Source organism: Aspergillus udagawae (assembly GCF_001078395.1).
Source record: "Aspergillus udagawae IFM 46973 DNA, scaffold_10, whole genome shotgun sequence".
Lineage (NCBI taxonomy): Eukaryota > Fungi > Ascomycota > Eurotiomycetes > Eurotiales > Aspergillaceae > Aspergillus > Aspergillus udagawae.
This window is the reverse complement of record NW_025091273.1, coordinates 341,608-363,376: the sequence shown is the minus strand read 5'-3', so window position 1 is coordinate 363,376 and position 21,769 is coordinate 341,608. Positions and strand designations below refer to the sequence as shown.

The following is a 21,769-nucleotide window of genomic DNA, read 5'->3' as shown; positions in this document are numbered from 1 at the left end:
ATACTGGATAATAAACCTGATAGAGAGGTCTGCTCATGCCTGTTTCCGCTACGTTTCTGTCCTAACGAGTGTGTAGTGAGATATCCATGCATTTAAATCTATCGTCCCTGGGGAAAACGCTGCGCGGCCAGTTGACAAAGACTCCATTACCGACAAGCGTAGACACATGGAACTACTACTCTGATTCGAGTCCACCCTCCATATCCCCACTATCTGGAGTGCCCCTAAGCAGATACTCACCAACGGAATCGCCGCAGATGTTCTCACGTCTTTCCACTGAATTAAATCTCCAGCTAGCCTTGAACAGCTACGCCAGCTCTGTAACAGATATGCGGAGTTCCTACAACGACGGCTCTCCGCATGTAGAGGATACGGCAGCTCCAAGCAACCCACTAGGCCCTTTAGCAGCTTTGGCCTGTACACGCAAGGGACCAGACTCTCAGAATAACCCACACCCATCACAACAAATGGATGATCCCATTTTTCGAGCCAAGAGTCACATGTACGAGGTAATTCTCTACTGGCCGGTTATTTACCACGTCATAATGGACGGCTCCGCGGACCCTGAACTCCTTCCCCACGGACCACTTTTCTTCGAATCTGTCATCAGCTACCTCTCTGCGGCTAGGATTGCGCTTCGGGTATGTCCTCCGAAGGCCTGGTTCTTCTGTGCAAGGTTCGTGTTTGCTTTTTGTTTACCGTTTATACCAAGCTTACGTATTGATCGCAGTATATACGTTATATCTGTTGCCGCCGTTAAGGCATTGGAAGTCCGATCTCTCCGTTTGCTGGCTCCGCCTTGGACTTGGAAGTATCTTGAGGGGTCAGTGGATGCGCTACATAGTCCGGGTGAGCGTAGTCCGTCCGTGCAGTATATGCGGGACTCTCTGAAAAATCGTTTGGAGATGGCTAAGCTGCAGAAGAGTGGCTAAGTACTCTTGCGGTAGTACGAATTTATGATATTTCTCTCGCTTCCGATGCAGAGGTATAATGAACTTTATACATTGGAGCTATTCTTGTATCTAGACCTGGTAGGGAATATGAACAATTCCATTTTTTGATTCCGCCCTACATACTCTGTGCTAAATTATCTTGCCAAGCAAGCTTCGCTGTCCCTGTTCGACAAGTCCGCGCTCCGATTGACATTTCTACTTCACCGCCAAGTAGAGCGCACTTCCTTCACGCGCAGCTTGACATCTCTGGTTACCCCGCCAGTAGAGAAAAGTCGACCGTACACAGCATCAGTCGCAGGGAAAATCTGGCTCGTAATCGTGGCCTCGCCGTTGCCTCCAAAAACCTCAACGCTCGACCAGTCAACCAGAACCCTAAGGGAGACAGTCCCGTCTGCCGACGGTGCCAGAGGGGCAGAATACACGCCCGCGAACGTACCGTCGAAGGATACATCTCCGGAGCGAGTGCGGTCAACAAAGACCTGCTGGGTTGCAAAGTTGTATCCAACGCGGGTTTCGTGGCTATAGTCTTTCGTGGCAGCGACGGTAACTCCGAATTCGGCCTCCGCAGTCGAGGACGACTCCCTTCTCGAGAAGGTCAACTCGAGCTCCAGAGCCTTCCCGATACGTCCAAGATCGCGGACACCATCCACACGGGTGAACGAGAAGGTTCGACCATCATCCGTAAGTGCCTTCCAATTGCCCGCAGGTTCCTGGACAATCGTTGCCTTCCCATCAATCGTCTTCAGCGCTAGATGCCGGGGGACCGACATCGCACTACGCCAGGGGTCAGTCGGGATGACCCCCCCATACTGCCAGTTATTCATCCACGCGATGATCAGCCGCTGCTCCTGGGGTAGACCGTTGAATCCAAGCGCCGCATAGAAGTCTGGGCCCCAGTCCAGCCAGTTCGCAATCGTATTTGTTGCGCGCGTGTTGGAGAAGGAAATCTGGTCGACGTTGATATGGCCCCAGCCTCCCGTGGCGTTGTCGATTATCTCAATCACCGCTGTCTTTCCTTGCAGTGTGCTTACATCCCAGCTTTGCCAGGTGAGGCCTTCGCTGTTGGATCCTGTGGAAGTGTGCACCGTCTGTCCGTTGACTTTCAGCCGGATCGCGGTTTCGTTGACGTTGTTGCCGCCTCCGACGAGGAAGTTGATATATTTGTGCGAGATTTCAAACGGGGTGGATGTGAGTGTGCCCGTTGTGGCATCTCCATTGAGAAACGTGTTCAGCAGCTGCTGACCGAGATATCCCGTTACTGGGTTCTGCCCGGAGAGTGTGCCCTTCGATGGGGACGCGCTGGTCAAGTCACCCGTGGCGGTCCATCCCCGGGCAGCAAATGTCTTATCTCCTTCGAAGTCTTCGAAGATCACGCTGTCCTCCGGACCACTCCCGTCATGAATGCTATTCGCATCTGCCGTGAATGTGGTGCCGTTGAAGTCGCCTACAATATATTGACTGCCGGAGCCGACGGTTCCTGGCGGGCCACCGGGGTTAAGACCCAGCATGAGAACCCATTTCGTCTTCTTGCTGCCATCGAGGGAAAGTGGGAAGATACTCGGGCATTCCCAGACTCCACCAACTGCATTGGCCGGTCCGAATTCACTAGCCAAGTTCCATTGCTTGAGGTCCCGCGAGATGTAAATCAGGATCTTGTGCAGTTTTGCAAGACTAATCACAGCAACCCAGTGGCGAGTTCCTTCATGCCAGAAGACACTGGGATCCCGGAAGTCCAGGTACTGGTCCTGGTATGGAGAGGGTGGGTCGGCGATAACAGGGTTCGCAGCGTCGTAGGTAGTCCATGTCATGCCCTTGTCAAGACTATAGGCGATAGACTGCGCCTGCTGATTCGTTCTGACACGCTTCCCACTTGGTAGAGCTTGCTCCATCGGGTACTGCATCATGTTAGTTTATCCAAATCAGAACCAGCGGGAGGACACACTCACGTAGGACGTATACATCGCAACCCAAGGCGTCTTCCCCGTCCGCCCAAATCCACTCGTATTCTGCTCATCAATAACAACCGTTCCAGAGAAGAACATTTCTGTAATGTTATCCGGGAAACCCTTCGCACGAAGCGCCACAGGGTGTTCCGTCCAATGCATCAAGTCCCTGCTCGTCGCATGACCCCAGGACATTGCACCCCACGTTGTCCCGCCCGGATTATACTGGAAGTATAGATGGTAGACGCCCTCTTTGGCATCGTATACGAGGCCGTTTGGGTCGTTCATCCAGTTCTTCTCTGGACTGAAGTGGTACTGGGGACGGTAGAGCTCCGTATAGGCCGAGGGCTTGCTGGGGCGTGCCGCAACCGCGGCGGAAACTGCGGAGGCAGACATGCCGACCAGAAGCTGAACGAGAGTACTGAGCTTCATTGCCGTGTTCTCTTGGGGAGTAGCGGGCAATGCAACAGTGAAAAAAAGGAGTGTGTGCTGGTTACTTACTTTTGTGGCCGGGGATGTCCTCGGTTTTATGGACTTCAGCGTGGAACAACTTCACCTCATACGCATCAACTGATCTTCACCGAATGCAATATCCGGGTTTGCGCCCAGCTGCCCATCGCGGAATGGGATGGTGTCCGAAATTTCTCCGCGCGCTCAATCTACAAGTGTTTCTAGAACTGTGTATTCCCCGCAAAGGGGCGCCGCTACACCAAAGTCGCGCATGGGGTACTCACTGTGCATGTTGAGAGATTGTGGGGTAGGCAGAGGTACAACAAATGGAGCGACTTGGGAATAGCGTTTTTTTTTGGGGGTTTTGCCGAGGAGGTCTCGCGGAAACAATCAACCTCTCCGCGAGGGGACCACGCAGTCTTAGTGGATCCCAATTTGACTGTGCTGCACCCATGGACACTGCCCTCAGGTAATGCTCCGCATGCAAGGGGTCGTTACCCCGTGGGAACCCCTGTCATATCGCGGGGACAATTTAGCTCTTTATTTACCTGAAGAATGAGACACCCATTGTATACCCTTATCACTCATCAGCGTATACGGACATCGCATCACGTAGCTCTATGTAGACTGGCGATCACTGAAAGATATGTACTCTCGGAAAAGATATGTAAGCCTGTGTTGTTTAGGGAGAAGAATGTATTAACTCCTCCATTCTACCATTTCTCAGGTTAGCAAGCCTCAAATCGCCGGCAATAATGATTATTTCCGTTGTGTATCTTGCCACCCACGCTACTACCCCAGCCAATGGAAAAGAGCAAGGATTATGGTGCTCCGCAAACCCAGGAAACCTGACTATACAGTACCGGGAGAATACCGACTGATTTAACTGCTGAACACGCTCGGAAAGATTCTAGAAGCAGTGATGGCCAAATGGCTATTATACTAGGCAGAGTTAAAAAGGCTGCTGCCATAATCACAGTTTAGAGGGCGACCCAGTTAAAATATAGAATAAGCACTACTGGTGCTTACAAATGCAGTCGACTGAGCATACCTCTAATCTAAGGTAGTCACACTTATCGCCTTTGATCTCAAATGAGCCTTCAACGGGGTTAATAAGACTAGCCTGGAAGCTGGGGCTTTTGCTGGAGAGTATTTTCTTATTACTCTCCTAGCCCCAGTGTGCAGATGGGAGTAAGCGGATTCACATACTGAACCTACTAAGCTGATAGCCTAGGACCACATTCAGTCAGTAGTTTGGGATTGCTACAAGATTTCCTGCTTGAAATATATCCCCTGAAGATGGAAGTGGAATGTGTTCTGGCAGATTTACAATTAACAAAGGCACGCACCCGTGCCCTTCGACAGCAGGCATCTATACTCAAGGAAAGGGGGGAATTTCTGCGAAGAAGTTGGTTGTTCTGCTATAGCTTGTTGAGTAGGTTTTGTGGGTAGTTAGAGCGAAAAACTGCAGTTTAGTTAGTTGTTTCTTCATGATTCTTCTAGACAATACTGCTCTACTATTGGGCTCGGGGATTCGGAGCTACTGCAATAACACCGAAGCATCGGGATTCGGGTGAGTAAGCAGGCAGCAGCCAAGTAAGCATTACAAAATACAACTCAGTTTAATCCATATTTGTCTGTATTCTCTGCTTTCATCTGCTGCATCAATTTATCAGCATGGTCTATCTTGGCCCTTCTCGAGGATGCGAAACATGCAAACGGAGGAGGAAGAAGGTGTGTCGTCACACCCACAGCGTATGGCACGGCTAATTGAATACAGTGTGATAAAACTCGTCCGGTCAGCATTAATGCATGTTATAGTTTTGCCTTACCTGCAACTTGTTAACCAGAGCAGTCATGTCTACGTTGCCAGAAGTCAAATCGCACATGTGGAGGCTACCAAGAACAAGCCAGCCGGGCCATGATCTTCCAGAAGAACTATACCCAGACCACGACCCGCACTGACTACCTGGCGGCTGTAAAACCCTTCGCGCGAAGGTGTAGTCTACCTGTCCGAGCACCATACCCTGGTACAGATATCCTGCCGGATGACGCCACTCCAAAAGAAGTGAGCGAGGAGGATGTCGTCGAGTTTGCAGTGCGGGGATTCTTCTACGACTTTACTGTTTCATCACCCGATAGCATTAGCGCATCTGTTGGCTTTCTCAAGAATCTGGAGCTGCAGGTCCAACTCAAAGGGCTGGACTCAGTCCTTGGAAAAGCCTGCACGATGATTAGCTATGCGAATAACGCTAGGAAGCTCCGTCGGCCGTCTTTCACGACCAAGGCAGAGATGATGTATCATGAACTGCTGCGGTATCTTGCGAAAGAGATATCGAGACCAGCATCCGTGAGAGAGAGGTCAGAACTTACTCAGCTGGCTTCGCTAATGGGTCTTTACGAGGTATGATTCACTTGCAGCTTGCAGTAACCGTTGCTCACAGGGCAGGTTGTCATGGCTGATGAGACCCGTCTTGCACAAATCGACGTACATGCTAGAGGGTTAGCGGGGATGTTGCAAGTCGAAAACTCGCCCTTGGGCTTTGTCTGGGGAGTAATTTCTCATCACTCTGTTAGCCCCAGTGCAAAGATGCGAGTAAGTTGATGCTTATACTGAACCTACTAAGCTGATAGCCTAGGATCCGGGTCTTGTGCGCTCACCAGATTTGGTCAGTAGTCTGGGATCACTACATGATATCCTGGTTGAAATATATCCCCTGAAGATGGAAGCGGAACGTGTACTGGTGGATTTAGAACTGACAGAGCCATATGCTCATGCCCTTCGACAGCGGGCATCGATACTCAACAACCGGCTAGCACAGTGGGAAGCCAGTGTCGCGCCAGAAAGCAGGCCGATCACAATAAGCCACGTACCATCGAGCAGCGACCCGTACATTGAAGTGGGACACTGGCCCGGTCCATTGCACATGTACATTGACCTTCGTGCGGCAGCTATATTTAACATCAGTCGCGTTGCGCGATGTTACCTCCTTGACATGATTTCCGGGCTCAAAGCCATGCAGCCCGACGAGGAGGACGATGATCAAGAGATATTGAAGGCCGTCCAGCTCATCCAGGACTTTACCTCCTCAATCCCATATCACCTAGTCGAGGACTTGCATTCCTTCTCTGCGAATGTCCAACGTGGCAATACCATCGAACAGCCTGGGAGGGCAGTTGGTGGATTACTACTGATTTATCCCCTGTACATCGCTTCTCAGCTATCCATCGTACCGCTAGAGTTGCAGGACTATTTCAAACGGTGCCTGGTCTGGATTGGACAAAATATGGGACTTGGATACGCTTCTCTGCTGGCTAAGGTGAGATTTTAATATCGCTGTTCGAAGTGCCTGGTCGTGCTGACTATACTCAAAGATCCATTTTCACATCGGAGATCTAGCTGCGGGATGCATGATCGTCTACGGAGGGTTGCTCTGAGGGGTTAGGCTTTCCGAGATATAACAAGTTAGAAAGAACTGAGCAGAAAAGACCGCAACGTTCACCTACAGCAGTCCAGATCTGTCCATGTGGCCTCTAGACACCTTTCCACGCAGTTATTTATATAACATCAGAGTTAGGCAGCTCATTTCCAAAAGAGAGACTCGTATTGCGCCTTAGCCACCGCTAGCGTGCCTCTTATTATGCCACGTTGCGCATTGCCATAAAAGATGAGAAGCTCTCTTGAAAAATACAATATAACAATGGAAATATTCTATTCTATCTCCAATTCCCGCAGAGTAAAGAAATATCTCGACGAAGCAACCAAAGGTCCGTCCTGTTACCCTCGACCTAGAATTCCATACTGACAGACCTAGAATCCGTACTCGAGGATCTCACCAAAGTGCTCGCTTCTTACTGGGTGGGTGCTAAAGACGTGTGGACTGTTTTCTTTCTTCACAGTTTCCAAGAGGAATACGACCGCTGTATGTCCGTGTTCAACTTTTAAATAACAACGCTGACTCCGTAGACTGGGACGTCGAGAGCCTCCGCCAGTTCCTCGCCAGTCGGCATCCGGGACTTGATTCCCATGAGACGACGTATCTGCTATGGCGGTGTCTGCATTTCTACGCGCATTATCCGTTCGCGCGCAATTCTCGTGGGAGCAGGATCGATTTAAAGGGGTTCCAACGGGCGGTTGCCTTACTCGTGTTTCGGGGGACGGATTCACTAGGGACTCAGCAGCCAGGGGATCACTACCGGCGTCATGACGAGGCGTTATTTCGGGAAGCCGATTTGAGGAGGATGCTTAGAAGTATTAGCGAACCCGCGCAATTCTATTCTGCGGAGAAGCAGTGGGCAGTGGACGATGTAATGGACGTGCTGGCAACGACGCAACCTCACTCGACCACTCTGGCGCCGTCGCCGGATCACGTGCGAGAGGCAGCCGAAAGGATACTGTCTAGGGACTCAATGAAGCATCGTCTTTGTCGAGATGAGTTCTCACTCTTCGTTCGGTTACTCCTCCAGCTGAGAGTGTGGGGTGTCGAAGGGTCATGTTTGCCTTCTGGGATGTTCAATGGCGACTCGTCATCTGCTTGCCAGGAACTGGCGGACAGTATTGTGGATGCGATCTGTTGTGAAGACCAGACGATCGATGCAGGAATTGTGGCCGATGTTCTGGTGAGTATACCGATTGTGCCTATGCTTAGAAGCTCTAACCATGTACAGCCGGGTCTTCGCGAGCAATTCTACCGCCTCTGGGGAGTTATATTCCAGCCTCGCAGTCTACAGGAGACGACTGTACCACCAGAGCAATGTTTACCGAACCGTATCCTGGCGGCAGTTTCTCTTTTGCTTCCATTCGCCATGGAGGCCTCCGGGCCAAGTGATGCCGGCTTAAAATTGCTGCCTCGGATGGAAGACCTGGGAATGGACCTTCAACTTGAGCAAATTCGAGGCAGTGACTATCCACATATTCTGTTGTTTACCAATAAGACTTGTACAGCTGTGGTAGGGGCATATATCCCTAATCCTTCCGGTCTACTAGACACTAGCGGTCATTTTCTCTTTCAACTGTGTCCCAGGTTCTGTCTGTTACGATCGACTAAGCTCAGACCATCGCTGGAAGAGGCGTTCCATGCTGAGAAAAATGTATCCTCGCTCAGCACCGTCACAACGGATCAGAAACCGTCACTTCCCTATGCGATATGTCATGAAGAAGGAGGGGCTCTTCTAAGCGTTGATCCGCAAGGTCTGACAGTCACGATGGTTGTCAATCTGACTGAATCAAGTGAAGAGAAACCCATCTATACAAATATGTGCAAGGACCAGGACCGAGAATGGGAGCTTACAGTCCACCCTGCGCAACTGCATATACTCTGCATTAACCCCAGCGCCAGCACGCCAACCTGGGGCAGGAATGCAAGCAAGGAGGGGGTCAGTGGTCAGGAATTGCGGAACAGGATTCAAGGTTTTGGGTCTTGTAACTGCGAAAATACCAAACCCTAACGTGTTGAAACGGTGGAATATTCGGCGTCAATTCTATGGCGGGACTTGCCCGTAGACTCGAAACAGCTCGAGATGGATGGTGCTTCTATCGTACTATATGCAGCAGTCTGATATTCCTTAGCTTGTTTGACATGCATAGGCTCGTCAAGACAAACATCCATCCAGGAAGACCACAATACATGTAGCGTTATCCCTCCGCGAACCCTCTGCAACGTCCCGGACGAGCTCGTCTGCCACCTGCTGCACTCCTAGCCCCCCTTCATGCCGTGTTTTGATTTCATCGATGACGACATTATCCTCCAGCACATTGGTGACACCGTCTGTCGTCAAAGCCAGGATATACCGACGATCTTGCCGCAGATCTACACGGACGATGGACGGTTCACTAGACAAAAAGTTGCCCTGCTCGATCGACGCCGTCATAGCCGCTAGTTCCTGGCCTGCAGTGCTTGGACCTGCAGTATCATTGTTGAGTGGGTTTTTATACTGCAGATCCCCCAGTGCGCGCGACATATTCAAGGCTCCTAGTCCCATTAGCCTTGTCATAAGTAATCCAAAAGCAACATACCTATCCGCGCAGTATCCGACTCATAGTTGACCGTTCCCCCCGCCGCCTCGATCCTCTCCTTCTCTCTCGGACTGTCGGGCTTGTGGTCTTGCGTCAACCGATGCTGCGCTCTTAGCTATTGTCTACTGTACCAAGGCTAGGGCACATACCACAGTATCCAATTGCCCAGTTAAGTCGCACTCGCCCAGAAGGATATGCGAATCGCCCAGGTTACCTACCACCACCACACCCTTGTTAAGATTGATAATCGCCACCGAGACCGTTGATCCACCGATCGCGAATTTGTCCTCTCCATCTTGACATTCCTCAAGAAGCGTTTCCTCTTCTTTTCGGATGGCTTGTCGGATCGCTTCCTCATACCGACCGGCTTGCAGCGCGTCGCCTTCAAAGAGGAGCTCCCTGATGTGTCGCTTTGCATGTTTCGCAACTTTACTGGAGCCACTGTTTCTCATTAGTACACTTCTGATAGTAATGAAATGGGTCTCAGTCTTACTGTCCGTCATAGACCGCGAAGATGGCTACTTCATAGTGAATCGTCGTCTTGGGGATCTGGTCTGGAAGGATTATTGCGTATTGATCCTGCTGTGAGGGCCGTGTTCCTTGCGCCTATTGTTGTTAATGTTTGACACCTACGTGCTTCCCAGGCATGCTTACACTGGCGCCTCCTGCTCCTCGTAGTTGGATGGCATGGTTGGATGAATGAGAGTGTGCATTGGACCCCATGTTGCGTTTATAAATTTCAATAAATTATGGAAATGCCTGTGTCGTACAACAGATCTGTTTATTTTCTACTAATATAAATGCGCAGCTGTATCACTATTTATGGAAGCTGATGCTCAAGTGGTCGTGATTGATGACATCACTGGCGGCTCCTTGTAAAATCAAGCTTCGGCCCTTCCCGGCAGGATTCTTCTCCTTTGCCTTGCGGATATAAGTAAAATTAGCCTAGGGGTTAGAACCTAGGTTAATAAGAGTAAGAGTAAGAAGAGTCTGGGATATCCCTGTTCACCACACGTTTAATGAACTATAATTTATTTATGACAAATATTTACAATTTCTCTACGATCAGTTGACTGGCGAGAGGACAAGTCGGGGTTTTAGTAGGGTCAACGATCACTGCCAAGATATGGCGTCACTCTTACCACATCCGGGGTCAGTACAGGCTAGAGATCTATTAGTAGCAGACTGTTCTAGACTAGATAGCTATCCTTCCCTGTAAGGCTGCCAGTGTGCTGATCAAACAAATAGTGCATATCGCATCGCATTCAGAGACATGTCACATATCATCCAGACAGCGGCTGCTTGGCATGAGACTGCTACAGCTACCAGCACTATCTCATGGTGACGGCAGACGAATACTGGAAACTATATCCTCCTATCCTGAGTGACGGGATGCTGGTAGTGACGACATGACCAGTCAAATCAGCTGGATAGCTAAGCTGCCACCCTCTCATCATGACATCGCACCTCCAGCTATATAACCCAATAGGCCCTGTAAATTGTAGGCCATAACCGTACAAAATGGCTGTTCCCGTACGACTCATACGCCCCATCCCACTCTCCATCTGCATCTCCAGATTCCAACCCTTCCCCCTGGCAGCAAGAACCGTCTCCACTTCTCCCATCGAAATGATCGGACGAATCACCGACACGGTCAAGCAGGATCACCGCGAGATCGAAGCCTGCTATCAAAGGATCATCAACGGCAAGGACCGTGACGAGCAGACCCGCTACCAGAATCTGTTTACCTGGGAACTAGCCCGACACTCCATCGGCGAGGAACTGGTCGTCTATCCTGCGTTTGAGAAACATCTCTCAGATGGAATTGCCATGGCAGACAAGGACAGGAGGGAGCACCAAACTGTACTCGATCCTCTAACCCTAGTGATCGAAAACTGACAACCACAGGTCAAAGAAAAACTCAAGAAATTCCAGAACCTGGACCCCTCCAACGCCGAGTTCATTCCCGCCATTAAATCCCTGATGGCCGATCTTGCAGAGCACATCAAGGAAGAAGAAACGAACGACCTGGTCAAGCTCGACGAGGCTCTGTCCCATGACGACAGCGTCAGTCTCTCCAAGAGCTTCGAGCGGACCAAGATTTTCGTGCCTACGCGCTCGCACCCCAGTGCGCCAAACAAGCCGCCGTTTGAGACGGCTGTGGGATTGTTGACTGCTCCAATCGATCAGCTGGCGGACTTGTTCCGCAAGTGGCCGCACGAAGGGCAGCAGTCGCCTATGGGTCATGATTCGCCTATGGGTCATTAGTAGTGTTTTAATAGTATCAATTTATTTTGCCATGTTCCTTAATGAGCCTAGACTAGTAAACTGTCCAAATCGACTGGTCACAGGAAGCTGTAGATGTGGCTGGATCTAGACCAAGACCATCATCTGCATCATAGATCACTTGGACGTCATTGGTAGATCAGACCGCATGCCCAGATACCAGAAACAAGATCTGAAGCCAAGTTTCCGGAAACATGCATGATCAAGGTAAACTCAATTAAGTGGTGATAGCACAATGACGCGGTATGCGCTTAGCCCTAGTATATACAGCGCAACTCAACACCCATTCAGCAGCCAATCTTCAAATCTGCGAACAATTGGATTGCGAAGAATTGACCAAATGACAAGATGTCCCGCACAGTCTGCGTCACCTCGGTAGACGGCCACACCGGCTTCCTCATCGCCGAGCTGCTCCTCACAAACGAGACCTTCAAATCCAACATCAAGTCCGTCACCGGTCTCACCCTACACCCGCACGCAGAAAAATGCAAGGAGCTCGCCAAGCTCGGCGTCAAGATCGTCCCGCACGAACCGGGCCGTCTGAAACACACCGTCCAGACCCTCCAGCAGGTCGGTGCCGAGGCCCTCTGCCTGATTCCACCGGCGCATAAAGATAAATTCGACATCACGATGGAGATGATCGAGGCGGCGAAGCAGGCCAATATTGCCAATGTCTGCTTCGTCAGCTCGGCGGGGTGCGATCTCGCCGAGCGTGACAAGCAGCCTCATCTTCGGAGTTTTATCGATCTGGAGGCGGCCTTTATGGCCTCCAAGGGGGATTCATCTACTTCGACGGGGCATTCGCCTGTTGTCGTGAGGTATCCTCCACTGTTCCTTATGCTTAACGTTTTCCAGTGGTAAGAGGCAATCTGACACATGTAGGGCTGGCTTCTACGCCGAGAATCTCCTGCTATACTCAGAGCAGGCCCAGAAGGAGGGCATCCTGCCTCTTCCCGTCGGGACGAATCATAAATTTGCTCCTATCGCGTTGGGTGTATGTCTTATCCTCCGTCACAGTAATGCAAACTGACCAAATAGGATGTCGCACAAGTCGTCGCCCATGTCCTTTGCGGCAAAGGCAAGCATGGCTTCGCCGATCAGCACCGCGGCCAACTGATGGTTTTGACTGGTATGTGGCCTCACTAAGGTAGCTTGAGCGCAGCTAACAGCGCAGGACCGCTGCTTACAACCGGTGACGAACTCGCCAGCGCAGCCAGCCAGGCGCTGGGCACGGACCTCAAATTCGAGAATATCTCAGAGTACGTCTCCCGTCCCCTGTCGTGAACGAGACTGACAGTCCCAGGGCCGAGGCAAAGAAGGTTCTGCATGCGCAGTCGGAGAGCGACGACTCAGAGCTGCAGTATCTGCTCGAGTACTACTCCCTTGTCCGCGAGGGCAAGACCAACTACATCTCCACCATGGCATTCCATGATGTGACCGGTGGTCATCCGCAGGAGCCGGTTGAGTTCTTCAAGGTCTACCACGAGAGCTTCCGTCCTAAACATGTGAACAAGAAGAGGAGGATGAGCAAGTGATTGGCTTGCTTTCCTGACTGGATGAAAGATGAACCATGTAGTACCTAGCTATTTTCAAAACCTTCTGCCATATCATTTTCATGTCCATCGCTCTTCGTCTCAGCACTGAGTAACCCTTCCCGCAGTGTAATCCCTCCATCAGTAATCCTCACCCTCTTCTCGCCCACCTTCTCTACCCAGTTCTTGCCCATTTCGCCCACCTCCTCCCCCAAAACGACCAAAGCCAGCACCCTCCCCACCGCCGTTTTCTCCAAGAACCCCTTCAGCCGACTAATCCCCGTCCGCCGCATACACCCCAACACAGCCAGACCCCCCAGAATACCCAGCGCAACAACCAGCACCACAATCGCTGGAACCGCATACGGCAGCCTATACCGTATCCGCCTCTCAAACACCGTAACCGGCAGCGCCTGGTTGTGGTCTACAGCAGCCTTAGTCCCAACCATGGCGTTAGCCGCGAAATCCGTCCACACAAGATCGATGATCTTCGCTGCGCCTGTAGCCGTCGTCGAGAGAGCTTGCCACTTGGCGTAGAGGGCGAGACTCGTCCAGCCGGAGTAATCCGCGTAGGGTTGGCCGCCTGGACTGCTGATGCTGAGTGCGCGGTAGAGCGCTTGGGTGTAGAAGTCTACGCCTGGGAGGTTTTGGCCTGTGGATATGGGGACGGCTGCGAGGCCGGTGAAGGGGGTGATGTAGCCGGGTAGGTAGAGGGAGGGATTTGCGATTGTAGACAGGTTGTCTGTTGAAGTTGTGTTGGCCGGGAGAATGCCCCAAAGCGGCTGGACTTCTGAGAGAATTCGATCGGGGAGGTCTTCGACGGCCCAGAGGGGGGCAGAGGGGTACGTCTTTTGGGAAAGCGAGTTGATGGACAGTGCGTCAAGGCTCGTACCGTTGTACCGGAAGGAGACGGTTTTGAGGCTGGCCTTGACGGCGCTCGCGCAGATGTAGAGCGGCGTGCTCCAGCGGGAGTTTGGGTCTGTTCGTAGCGGCGAGACACCGTCAGTGCGGTTGGCGGCGCCGTAGACGAGGCCGCAGCCGATGAGGGCGCTGTTGATGCTGGATGGGCTGGACGAGGTCGTGCCGCCGCAGAGGGTTGTAGCTAAATCGAAGTCTTTCTGGGCGATTCCGTGGGGGTTGGCGGTAGAGTTGCTGCGGTGGAGATTGAGATACTCTCCCAGACTGGTTGTACTCCTGATGCTGCGATATCCAAGGGTAAAATTCGCATTCTCCAGCTTGAAGGTCTGTCCCGGCGTTACGTCCAGACGGGTGATATTCGCAGGATCCGGATCCGTCGCGTTAAAGTACGCAAGCGTGAGGAAGTTGTTATACCATGCCGCATTCCACGCTCTCTGCCACAAATCAAACTCCTGCCCATTGACAGGAACACTGGTCGAGGGACGAGGTTGCGCCAGATTCGACAGTCCCCCGTGATCCTTCAACACCAGATTAACAAGAGACAAGCTTGTCTCGCGGTCCGGCGGCAGCTGGAAATCAATCGAAACGTTCAACGGCACACACTGCGTCTCCGGCTGGATGAACAGGATATCCTCGTTCCAGGTGGACCCATACTTGAGCCCCTTGGACGGCGCCGTATGATTCCTAAACCCTATCCCCCCGTCCACCATGTCAACAATTAACCCCTCCACAGCCTCGACCTTCTCATCCAAAATCAGAACCTGCAGCGAGCGATACGACGGCTTCTCATACCATCCTAGCACACTGTACGGGTCCGTCCCATTGACGAGAGTCCGGTACTGCATGTCGAAAATACTCGAGACGGAAGGGCCCAACGCGTTCGCGCCGTCGCGGAATACATTTCGCAAATGCTCTGGGACAAGGCTATCATAGACAACGGTACAGTTCTCCAGCAGGCCCTGCTGGCGACACATTTTGTTCAGACTTGTCCCCGGACAAGCCTGTTCGAGGCCGCAGTTGCGCGTGAATGGGGCATCGCTGCGAGCCGGTGTGCCGTAACTGAACGGAGACGAGCCTCTGATGTAGGCGAATGGTTCAGGTGTTGGCGACCCTGCCGGCTCGATGGATTCATACAGGCCCAGTGGAGTAACGATCGAGGCGATGGAGACGATCCCCAAGATGATCGTCTGCGCGTACCCGGTGATAGTCAACCTCTTTTGCACGCCGGATGCAGCCGCCGTGCTGGAGCCGAGGATGCTGGGCCATAGGGTTGAGTGGAGAAAGCGGGCCAGCACGTTCCTATCTCAGATCAGTTAAACATGCGGGACGCAGACAGATCGACGTACTACGTACCAGCTGATGATCGAGTTCTCATCAGACAGGAAAGCGATGAGGATAAGCGGCAGAGCCAGTGGGAAAAGTAATTGCACGATGAACACGCCTGCAGCGATCAGGCCTGAGACCTCCGCAACCGTGAGACTGGTCATTATCTCAGATCGCGTCACCTTTCGATAGATTCTCCTGTCAACGTATTTAAGGCGATGCTTAATTCGGGACACGACCACGAATACGAGCCGGCACTCCCTGGCATTGGTCGATGTTATTGTATACGATAACTAAATTACTTTGTCTTGGCGCTTGACCGCAGCCTCATCCTACTGGAGAAGAGATTGATCGCCTCGTATCCAGCCGAATTGGCCTTAGCTGTAGGCGCTTACTCCTGTTACTTTCAGGAGAATATCTCCCCGCTCGAACCTGCAGCTACAACCCCAGTCCAGCCATGATCACTCCTGCACCCATCAAGATGCCATTAATCCCCGTCGCAAGAGCCGCATTCTTGCTCTGACTCGGACTCAAATTGCCAGTTGCAGTGGCAGTTGCAATAGCAGACCCTGCGCCCAACTTCGAGGTTGTGCCCACCGCCGACGTAGACACAGGCACGGACCCCTTATTCCCACTCGGCAAGGCAGTCGCAAGCGCAGGGTCTGGCGTAATAGCGCTCGCGCTCTAGATACCCCTCATCAGTCTCCATCGCAGCAGGGAAGGAAATAAACATACCACCAGATCACAGCACCCCTCGCCGAAACACACCGTCCCCTCGGAACAGCAGGTCTGGTGCTTGGGGTTGTAGCAAAATTGGTGGGGGTAACTCCCAGAGCACCACTTCAGGGACGGATATCGGCCGTTCTGCGAGCAGCATTCCTCGTTGGTTTGCTGGGGTGTGCAGGTTATCGTGTCGAGGGTGCCGGCTGTCGAGCCGGCTGCCGAGGTGGTGGTGGGGAAGGGGATCAGGCCGTCTGTTCCTGGTGTTCCTGTTCCCTTTTGGCCATTAGTAAGTGTAGTGGACGTAGGAATAGGGAGGCGTACCAAGGCGTCACAGCAGGAGTTATCTTTTGCGACGCAGGAAACTAGGTCTGTTAGTCGTGGTAAGATAGGTTGACGTGATGGGGAGAAAGGTACAGCCGTCTTTGCAGCATTGCTCCCCCTTGTTTGGATTGAAGCAGCCTGCGTTGTCGCAAATGATGTTTCCTGGGCCGTAGCAGTCCGAGCAGGTGTTTTTAGCGGTGCAGTTGCCATTGAAGTCGCGAGCGAGGAGCGAGAAGTGGCCGGGAAGAGGTTTGTGCCATGCTGCCAGGGCAGTGCTGGCGAGGAGGAGAAGCAGCTTCATGTTCTCTGTAGTAACTTGAAATGGCCGGGTTGGATGAAGAACACTGAGCGGAGACTTGACTTATATTGAACACGAGCATGACTTAACTAAGGGACATAGCCCACTGTGTGTCAGAAAAATATTGCCGTGGTTCTAGCCAAAACCAGCTCTACTATAATATCTATTCAACCTTAATATAAATAGATCACATTATGTTATAGATTAACATGGATCAAATCGAACTAAGGTAAGTCCTAGATTAAACACTAGTAAATAATACTATATACATGATTGGTCATTACAAAGTTCTAAAAGGTACTAATGCTAGGATGACAGAGCTAAATGACTAGGCTTGCTGTAACCTTCTTAACAGCCGTCCACAGTTCAGATGTATTCCAAGAATACTTCCATATGCGTCCGCAACCCAACACAGCCGCGGCTGAAATCCCTCGGGCAGCAGGTTTGGCGTAAGTACGAAAGGGAGCAGGCTGCTCTGACAAAAGTTTTTGTAGTCCGCCCAGTGCTTGGCCTGTCGGCAGGAATGATGTAGGCTGTGAGCGTCTAGACGATTATTGTCTGCTGCGTCGCGCCCAATAAAAGCCGGAGGATGGGGTGGGTTAGCTCTGTGAATGTTCGGCAGGTTACTAGACAGCAGAAGCTTATGTGCAACTGAATGTTTGGCAAGTATTGCTGCCATGTTACACAAACTATTGCAGCTCGGCTTATACAATATTAAATCAATACTCCAAGAAGAGAAAGGAGTCGTATGAGGTGACGAAAGTAAAAGAGGCTTTGATTTTCGCTCGCTTCAAACTGATAAACGGTGAGCCTTCCTGTCACCTCCTCCTTTTAAGGCTCCGTGATCATTATGCAGACCCATTCCAAATCCATGTTTATAGGATGGACGGCAGTTTCATATCCTGCCAGCCATTAGCAGCCTCAAAGAGGGATGCAAACTCAGCAGTCTGCTGGTAGATTGCAAACAGATCCGCGAGCCCTTTGTCTTCAGCTACGCCGGTCAAATTATCAACCGAGCTTGTCTTTTCCGCGACTGTATAGTTTCCTGGAACTAGGTCTCTCTTCTTATAGCCGCAGCAAACAGGCGGGATAACACAGGAGACGGGGGCGGTTTCCAGGTTACCGTTCATGGCCGACACACAGAACTGGAAGTTCCAATTTCCTGGGAACAGGAAGCCGACCTCTTTTGATGTTTCCGTCGTTGTAGAATCTAGCTTCAGGGCTGTATTGTCCCTTACACTTCTGACATAAACGTTGTAGCCTGAAGCCCCGGATACCGCGTTCCACTCAAGTCGAATAGTGGTTGCATCGATGGTGTTCACACGAAGCCCACTGGGCGGCGCAGGTGCCCCCTGTCCAGCAATCACTTCTCGTGCGGCTGCAGGTAAACCACCAACTATGGCATATGTTCTGGTTAAGCTCCCGATCATACCGACATAAGTAGCCACCCATATGCCGTAGCGGTGACCAGGCTTCAAATCCTTGATAATGTAGCTCGTATCCACCGTGGGATATGTCACGACAAAGGCGCCCTCTGTGTCTCTATCCCATACAAGCACGCCGTATCGATTCACATAGTAGCCCGTGACCGCATCCCACCGCACGTAGACATCATTTCCTTGAGGTTGAACGATAATGTTAGAAGGTCCCGGAGCGGTGGCAACCTGGGCTGTTGCTGAGCTAAATTCCGACCAGTCCGACCTCACATCACTGTCGCCTTTAGTGCGGACTTGATATTCCCACGTCTGGCCGTTAATCACCCATTGCTGCCAGCTGCCGTGGGTGGACGGGTAGACAAGGCCCTCAGACCACCAGCCTGTCGCCCCCTTAACCCTGGCACGGATCTCGTATCCTCGACTATTCTCAACTGGGTCCCAGGTTGTGAACAAGCCCTCCGGCCACGAAACTGACCGCACATTAACCGGCTTGCTCACGGGCCTGGGATCTACCGTGGCGGGGACTTGGAATTCTATGCCGCTATATCCATAGTCTTTCTGCAGGACTCGGGCAAAGGCCTGGGCGAGATGGTACTCACCCAGAGCATTAGGATGTAATCCATCGTACCCGTCGGGACAGCCGTCCGGGCGACAGTTGTAAGGGGTATTAACGTCGACGTACGAAATCGGGGACTCCCACCGGAACCAGTTTGGAAGCCTATCCCGCAGGAGGATGTTATATTTGTTCGTCATGTCGATCAGGTCCTGGCGGCCCTTGATAAACGAGCGATGGACGACGTTCGCCACGAGAAGCTTGATGTCTGGCTTGGCCTTACGTGCAGCCTCGACAAGGCTTCCCATTTTTCCAACCAGGTCTTCGGGCCCGTTCACCCACCAGCCCAGGTCGTTGAAGCCTAGCAGAATCAGGAGATAGTCCGGCTTGTATTCGGAGACCCAGCCGTTGATGGTGTTTTTGGACTGTTCGACTTGACGACCCCAAAATGCAGCATGGCCACTGTCGCGGAAGCTTTCAGCCACACCTGGGGCATAAGAACCGCGGATCTCAACAGCTGCCGGCGGGTGCTCGTCCGGGAACAAGGGGCCTTGAGGCTGAGAGTCGGAGATCGGCCTGTTCCCGAATGTTCCCTTCCAGGGCCCGACGAACTGGTGTATGTATCCGTTTTTCTCCACTAGGCCAGAGGAAAGTGCTCTGTTAGACTCCGATCATATCTTCTTCAGCACATTGTGATTTGTGACACTCACACCATTGACTGAGACGGTATCTCCACGTCCAGTCGTCCTCCATTCCATGTGAAATAGAGTCTCCCACCACCATAAATTTTGCCTGCTCGTTGGGGGTTGCCTCATAGTCATCCGAAAGGTCGTTAATGCAAGGAATCGCGCAGTCCCCGCCCCAAAGAACACCGCCTTGTGGGAACTGATCCTTCACGCCGGAGGAGCACAAGCCTAGGCAATCCTCTCCTTTAGAGTACTGGCAAGCTGAGATGCGGCCTTGGGATTCTAAAGGGCTGTTAGAAGAGGAGCCATTGAATTAACGGCAACGAATCAAGGAACAGTTCACGCAACTCACGCCACGTATTGAGAACGACTTGATAGCCTTTGTGGTAAAAGATGTACTGAGGATTGCACAGCCCTTCGATGTAACATTTCTCTGTGCCTTCAATACCATTCCAGGCAACCCTGTCCGTTGCAGTATATTGCACGCTGTATAGACCGATAGTAGAATCACCCTCGAAGAAATGGCGCGGCGGAGCCGTGTGCTCGGGGTCATTCCATCCGACACTGCCAGTGTGGGCTGCGGGTTAGCACGAATCAATCCCCTTAAACAACATGACATGCAGCGCTGTAAGCCACTACTAATCACTCACTTTCTATGATCCTCGGCTGTGGGATTACGATGGCCTTTTCCATAAGTTTGGAACGCTTCGTTCCCCCCGCCTTGAGTGCTGAAAGACGCGCGGCAGTTATCCGTGTTCTCCCAAACAATATCGTCCGTTTTAAAAAGCTCCAGTAATTGTTCGGTAATTTTTTTGAGAGCTTTGAGACCGAGTGAAGATGCGACAAAAACTCCGAGGAGGCCGAAGGCCTGGAATACGCGCTTGTCATGCTGGCCGTGCTCGGTGAGGTTCGTCGACCGCTCTATAGGGAGAGCCTCGCCCGTGTTCAACAACCTGATCACCTCATCGTGCATTGCGTACAGTTCTGACAGGCGCTCCGGATCCGTGATCAGTCTGCCCCCCAAAGGCCCAGTGTATCTGTCCCATTCTTGAGGTACAGCCGAAGCGACTTGAGCCAGCGGTGAAAGAGCTAGAAGGAGGTTGAGGAATCTCATATTGTGATGGCCATGCACAACACACAAAAGAACAAAGGGCAGCACGGAGCTATACTGTCTTGGCTACACACACAGAGTGATGCAACCGTCTAAGGATGAGATGCCTTCAACAATGGGCCCTCGATCTCAAAGGGCAGTTCCCGCTTTATATGCGTGTGCCCCTGAGCCAATATGCTGGGGGTTCCAGCAGTCAGCGAAAAGAGAGCTGAAAAATAGTAGCGAGCAGCCAAGTCTCTAGACTCATCTGTCATATTCAACTCCTTGCTAGCGCGGCACGTATATTCGCGCAAGTCCAAACTCCTATACTCCCAGCCCCAATATCTTCGATTGAGACGCCTTTCAACATGCTATAATCTAACTTTAGTAATAATGCTGTTTTTTCTAGAGAAGAATCAAAGCTATAGTAGTGTTTTAGAATATTCAAACCAATTTGGAGATCCATCAGTATCATTTTCCCTGAAACCGGTATTGGGGCATAAGCAGGAGTATAGTACCTGACAGTGGGACTCTCACCATCTCACGTAATATTGAGAGGACGTGACTCGGCTGGATGGTTGGAACCATGCCAAGCCCGGATCCTTGGCGTGAACGGTTTGGCTTCCTTGGTCAGCATCCAGCGTAGACTGGCTGACCCAATCCGCAAATCCATATCCAACCCACCCAATCCGCAGTTTGGGTTGGATCTAGGTAGGCCTGATCCAACCCATGTGGATATGGGTTGAACCTGCCTAATCCACATGGATATGGGTTAAACCATTGGGTGCAAGGGACTAAAGGCCTCAAGAACTGATAAGTTTATCTAGCCTAACCTAGGCCTAGATAGGGATATAATTTTATATAAATAGATAGAGAATGATTATATCTATCTATATATAAAATAAAATATTAGGTTTACTAAAAAATCTAGAGTTATGGTTGATTTTATATTTTAGATGATGGTGATCAGAATGGTGTTGGTAAGATATATATATCTCCGCACCACTTTTCATACTAAGCTTAGGGGGTACCCCTACCCCCCTATATAAGGCTCTTCTACCTTATATAATAGGTAGTATATAATATTTATATATTTAATTATTATATTATTAATTAAAATATATAGGTATCCTAGTGACGTGGCTAGAATACTAGGAAAATAGGTAGTAATCTAAATACTAGAGGTCACCTGACCAGGTAGTATGGATATATCCATTATCGTGACATGATCGCGGATAATC

General features: G+C 51.3%; 9 protein-coding genes across 9 annotated transcripts; 4 read left to right on the top strand and 5 right to left on the bottom strand.

The window, feature by feature from the left end:
• Positions 1–1,153: 1,153 nt before the first annotated feature.
• Aud_001931 (glycoside hydrolase family 32 protein) lies at positions 1,154–3,328 on the bottom strand (the record flags this gene model as incomplete). Its single annotated transcript, XM_043295933.1, has 2 exons — positions 1,154–2,848; positions 2,900–3,328. 2 exons carry the CDS (start codon positions 3,326–3,328, stop codon positions 1,154–1,156), a joined length of 2,124 nt encoding a protein of 707 aa, XP_043151868.1.
• A 1,939-nt stretch (positions 3,329–5,267) lies between these two features.
• Positions 5,268–6,784, top strand: Aud_001930 (putative C6 transcription factor; the record flags this gene model as incomplete). The annotated part of the gene is made up of 4 exons (XM_043295932.1): positions 5,268–5,750; positions 5,796–5,942; positions 5,986–6,666; positions 6,722–6,784. The coding sequence occupies 4 exons, from the start codon at positions 5,268–5,270 to the stop codon at positions 6,782–6,784; spliced, it is 1,374 nt and encodes a 457-aa protein (XP_043151867.1).
• A 263-nt stretch (positions 6,785–7,047) lies between these two features.
• Aud_001929 (uncharacterized protein) lies at positions 7,048–8,794 on the top strand (the record flags this gene model as incomplete). The annotated part of the gene is made up of 4 exons (XM_043295931.1): positions 7,048–7,114; positions 7,162–7,269; positions 7,314–7,966; positions 8,015–8,794. The coding sequence occupies 4 exons, from the start codon at positions 7,048–7,050 to the stop codon at positions 8,792–8,794; spliced, it is 1,608 nt and encodes a 535-aa protein (XP_043151866.1).
• A 144-nt stretch (positions 8,795–8,938) lies between these two features.
• Positions 8,939–10,085, bottom strand: Aud_001928 (PP2C family serine/threonine-protein phosphatase; the record flags this gene model as incomplete). The annotated part of the gene is made up of 5 exons (XM_043295930.1): positions 8,939–9,318; positions 9,363–9,465; positions 9,512–9,803; positions 9,856–9,968; positions 10,017–10,085. The coding sequence occupies 5 exons, from the start codon at positions 10,083–10,085 to the stop codon at positions 8,939–8,941; spliced, it is 957 nt and encodes a 318-aa protein (XP_043151865.1).
• Positions 10,086–10,883: 798 nt separating this feature from the next.
• On the top strand, positions 10,884–11,630 carry Aud_001927 (HHE domain protein; the record flags this gene model as incomplete). The annotated part of the gene is made up of 2 exons (XM_043295929.1): positions 10,884–11,225; positions 11,271–11,630. The coding sequence occupies 2 exons, from the start codon at positions 10,884–10,886 to the stop codon at positions 11,628–11,630; spliced, it is 702 nt and encodes a 233-aa protein (XP_043151864.1).
• Positions 11,631–11,996: 366 nt separating this feature from the next.
• On the top strand, positions 11,997–13,183 carry Aud_001926 (SDR family oxidoreductase; the record flags this gene model as incomplete). Its single annotated transcript, XM_043295928.1, has 5 exons — positions 11,997–12,466; positions 12,531–12,642; positions 12,687–12,777; positions 12,823–12,907; positions 12,952–13,183. The coding sequence occupies 5 exons, from the start codon at positions 11,997–11,999 to the stop codon at positions 13,181–13,183; spliced, it is 990 nt and encodes a 329-aa protein (XP_043151863.1).
• A 44-nt stretch (positions 13,184–13,227) lies between these two features.
• Aud_001925 (uncharacterized protein) lies at positions 13,228–15,585 on the bottom strand (the record flags this gene model as incomplete). Its single annotated transcript, XM_043295927.1, has 2 exons — positions 13,228–15,397; positions 15,452–15,585. 2 exons carry the CDS (start codon positions 15,583–15,585, stop codon positions 13,228–13,230), a joined length of 2,304 nt encoding a protein of 767 aa, XP_043151862.1.
• A 274-nt stretch (positions 15,586–15,859) lies between these two features.
• Aud_001924 (uncharacterized protein) lies at positions 15,860–16,766 on the bottom strand (the record flags this gene model as incomplete). Its single annotated transcript, XM_043295926.1, has 3 exons — positions 15,860–16,105; positions 16,157–16,506; positions 16,559–16,766. 3 exons carry the CDS (start codon positions 16,764–16,766, stop codon positions 15,860–15,862), a joined length of 804 nt encoding a protein of 267 aa, XP_043151861.1.
• Positions 16,767–17,638: 872 nt separating this feature from the next.
• On the bottom strand, positions 17,639–20,552 carry Aud_001923 (uncharacterized protein; the record flags this gene model as incomplete). The annotated part of the gene is made up of 4 exons (XM_043295925.1): positions 17,639–19,389; positions 19,463–19,720; positions 19,791–20,002; positions 20,089–20,552. The coding sequence occupies 4 exons, from the start codon at positions 20,550–20,552 to the stop codon at positions 17,639–17,641; spliced, it is 2,685 nt and encodes an 894-aa protein (XP_043151860.1).
• Positions 20,553–21,769: the final 1,217 nt, after the last annotated feature.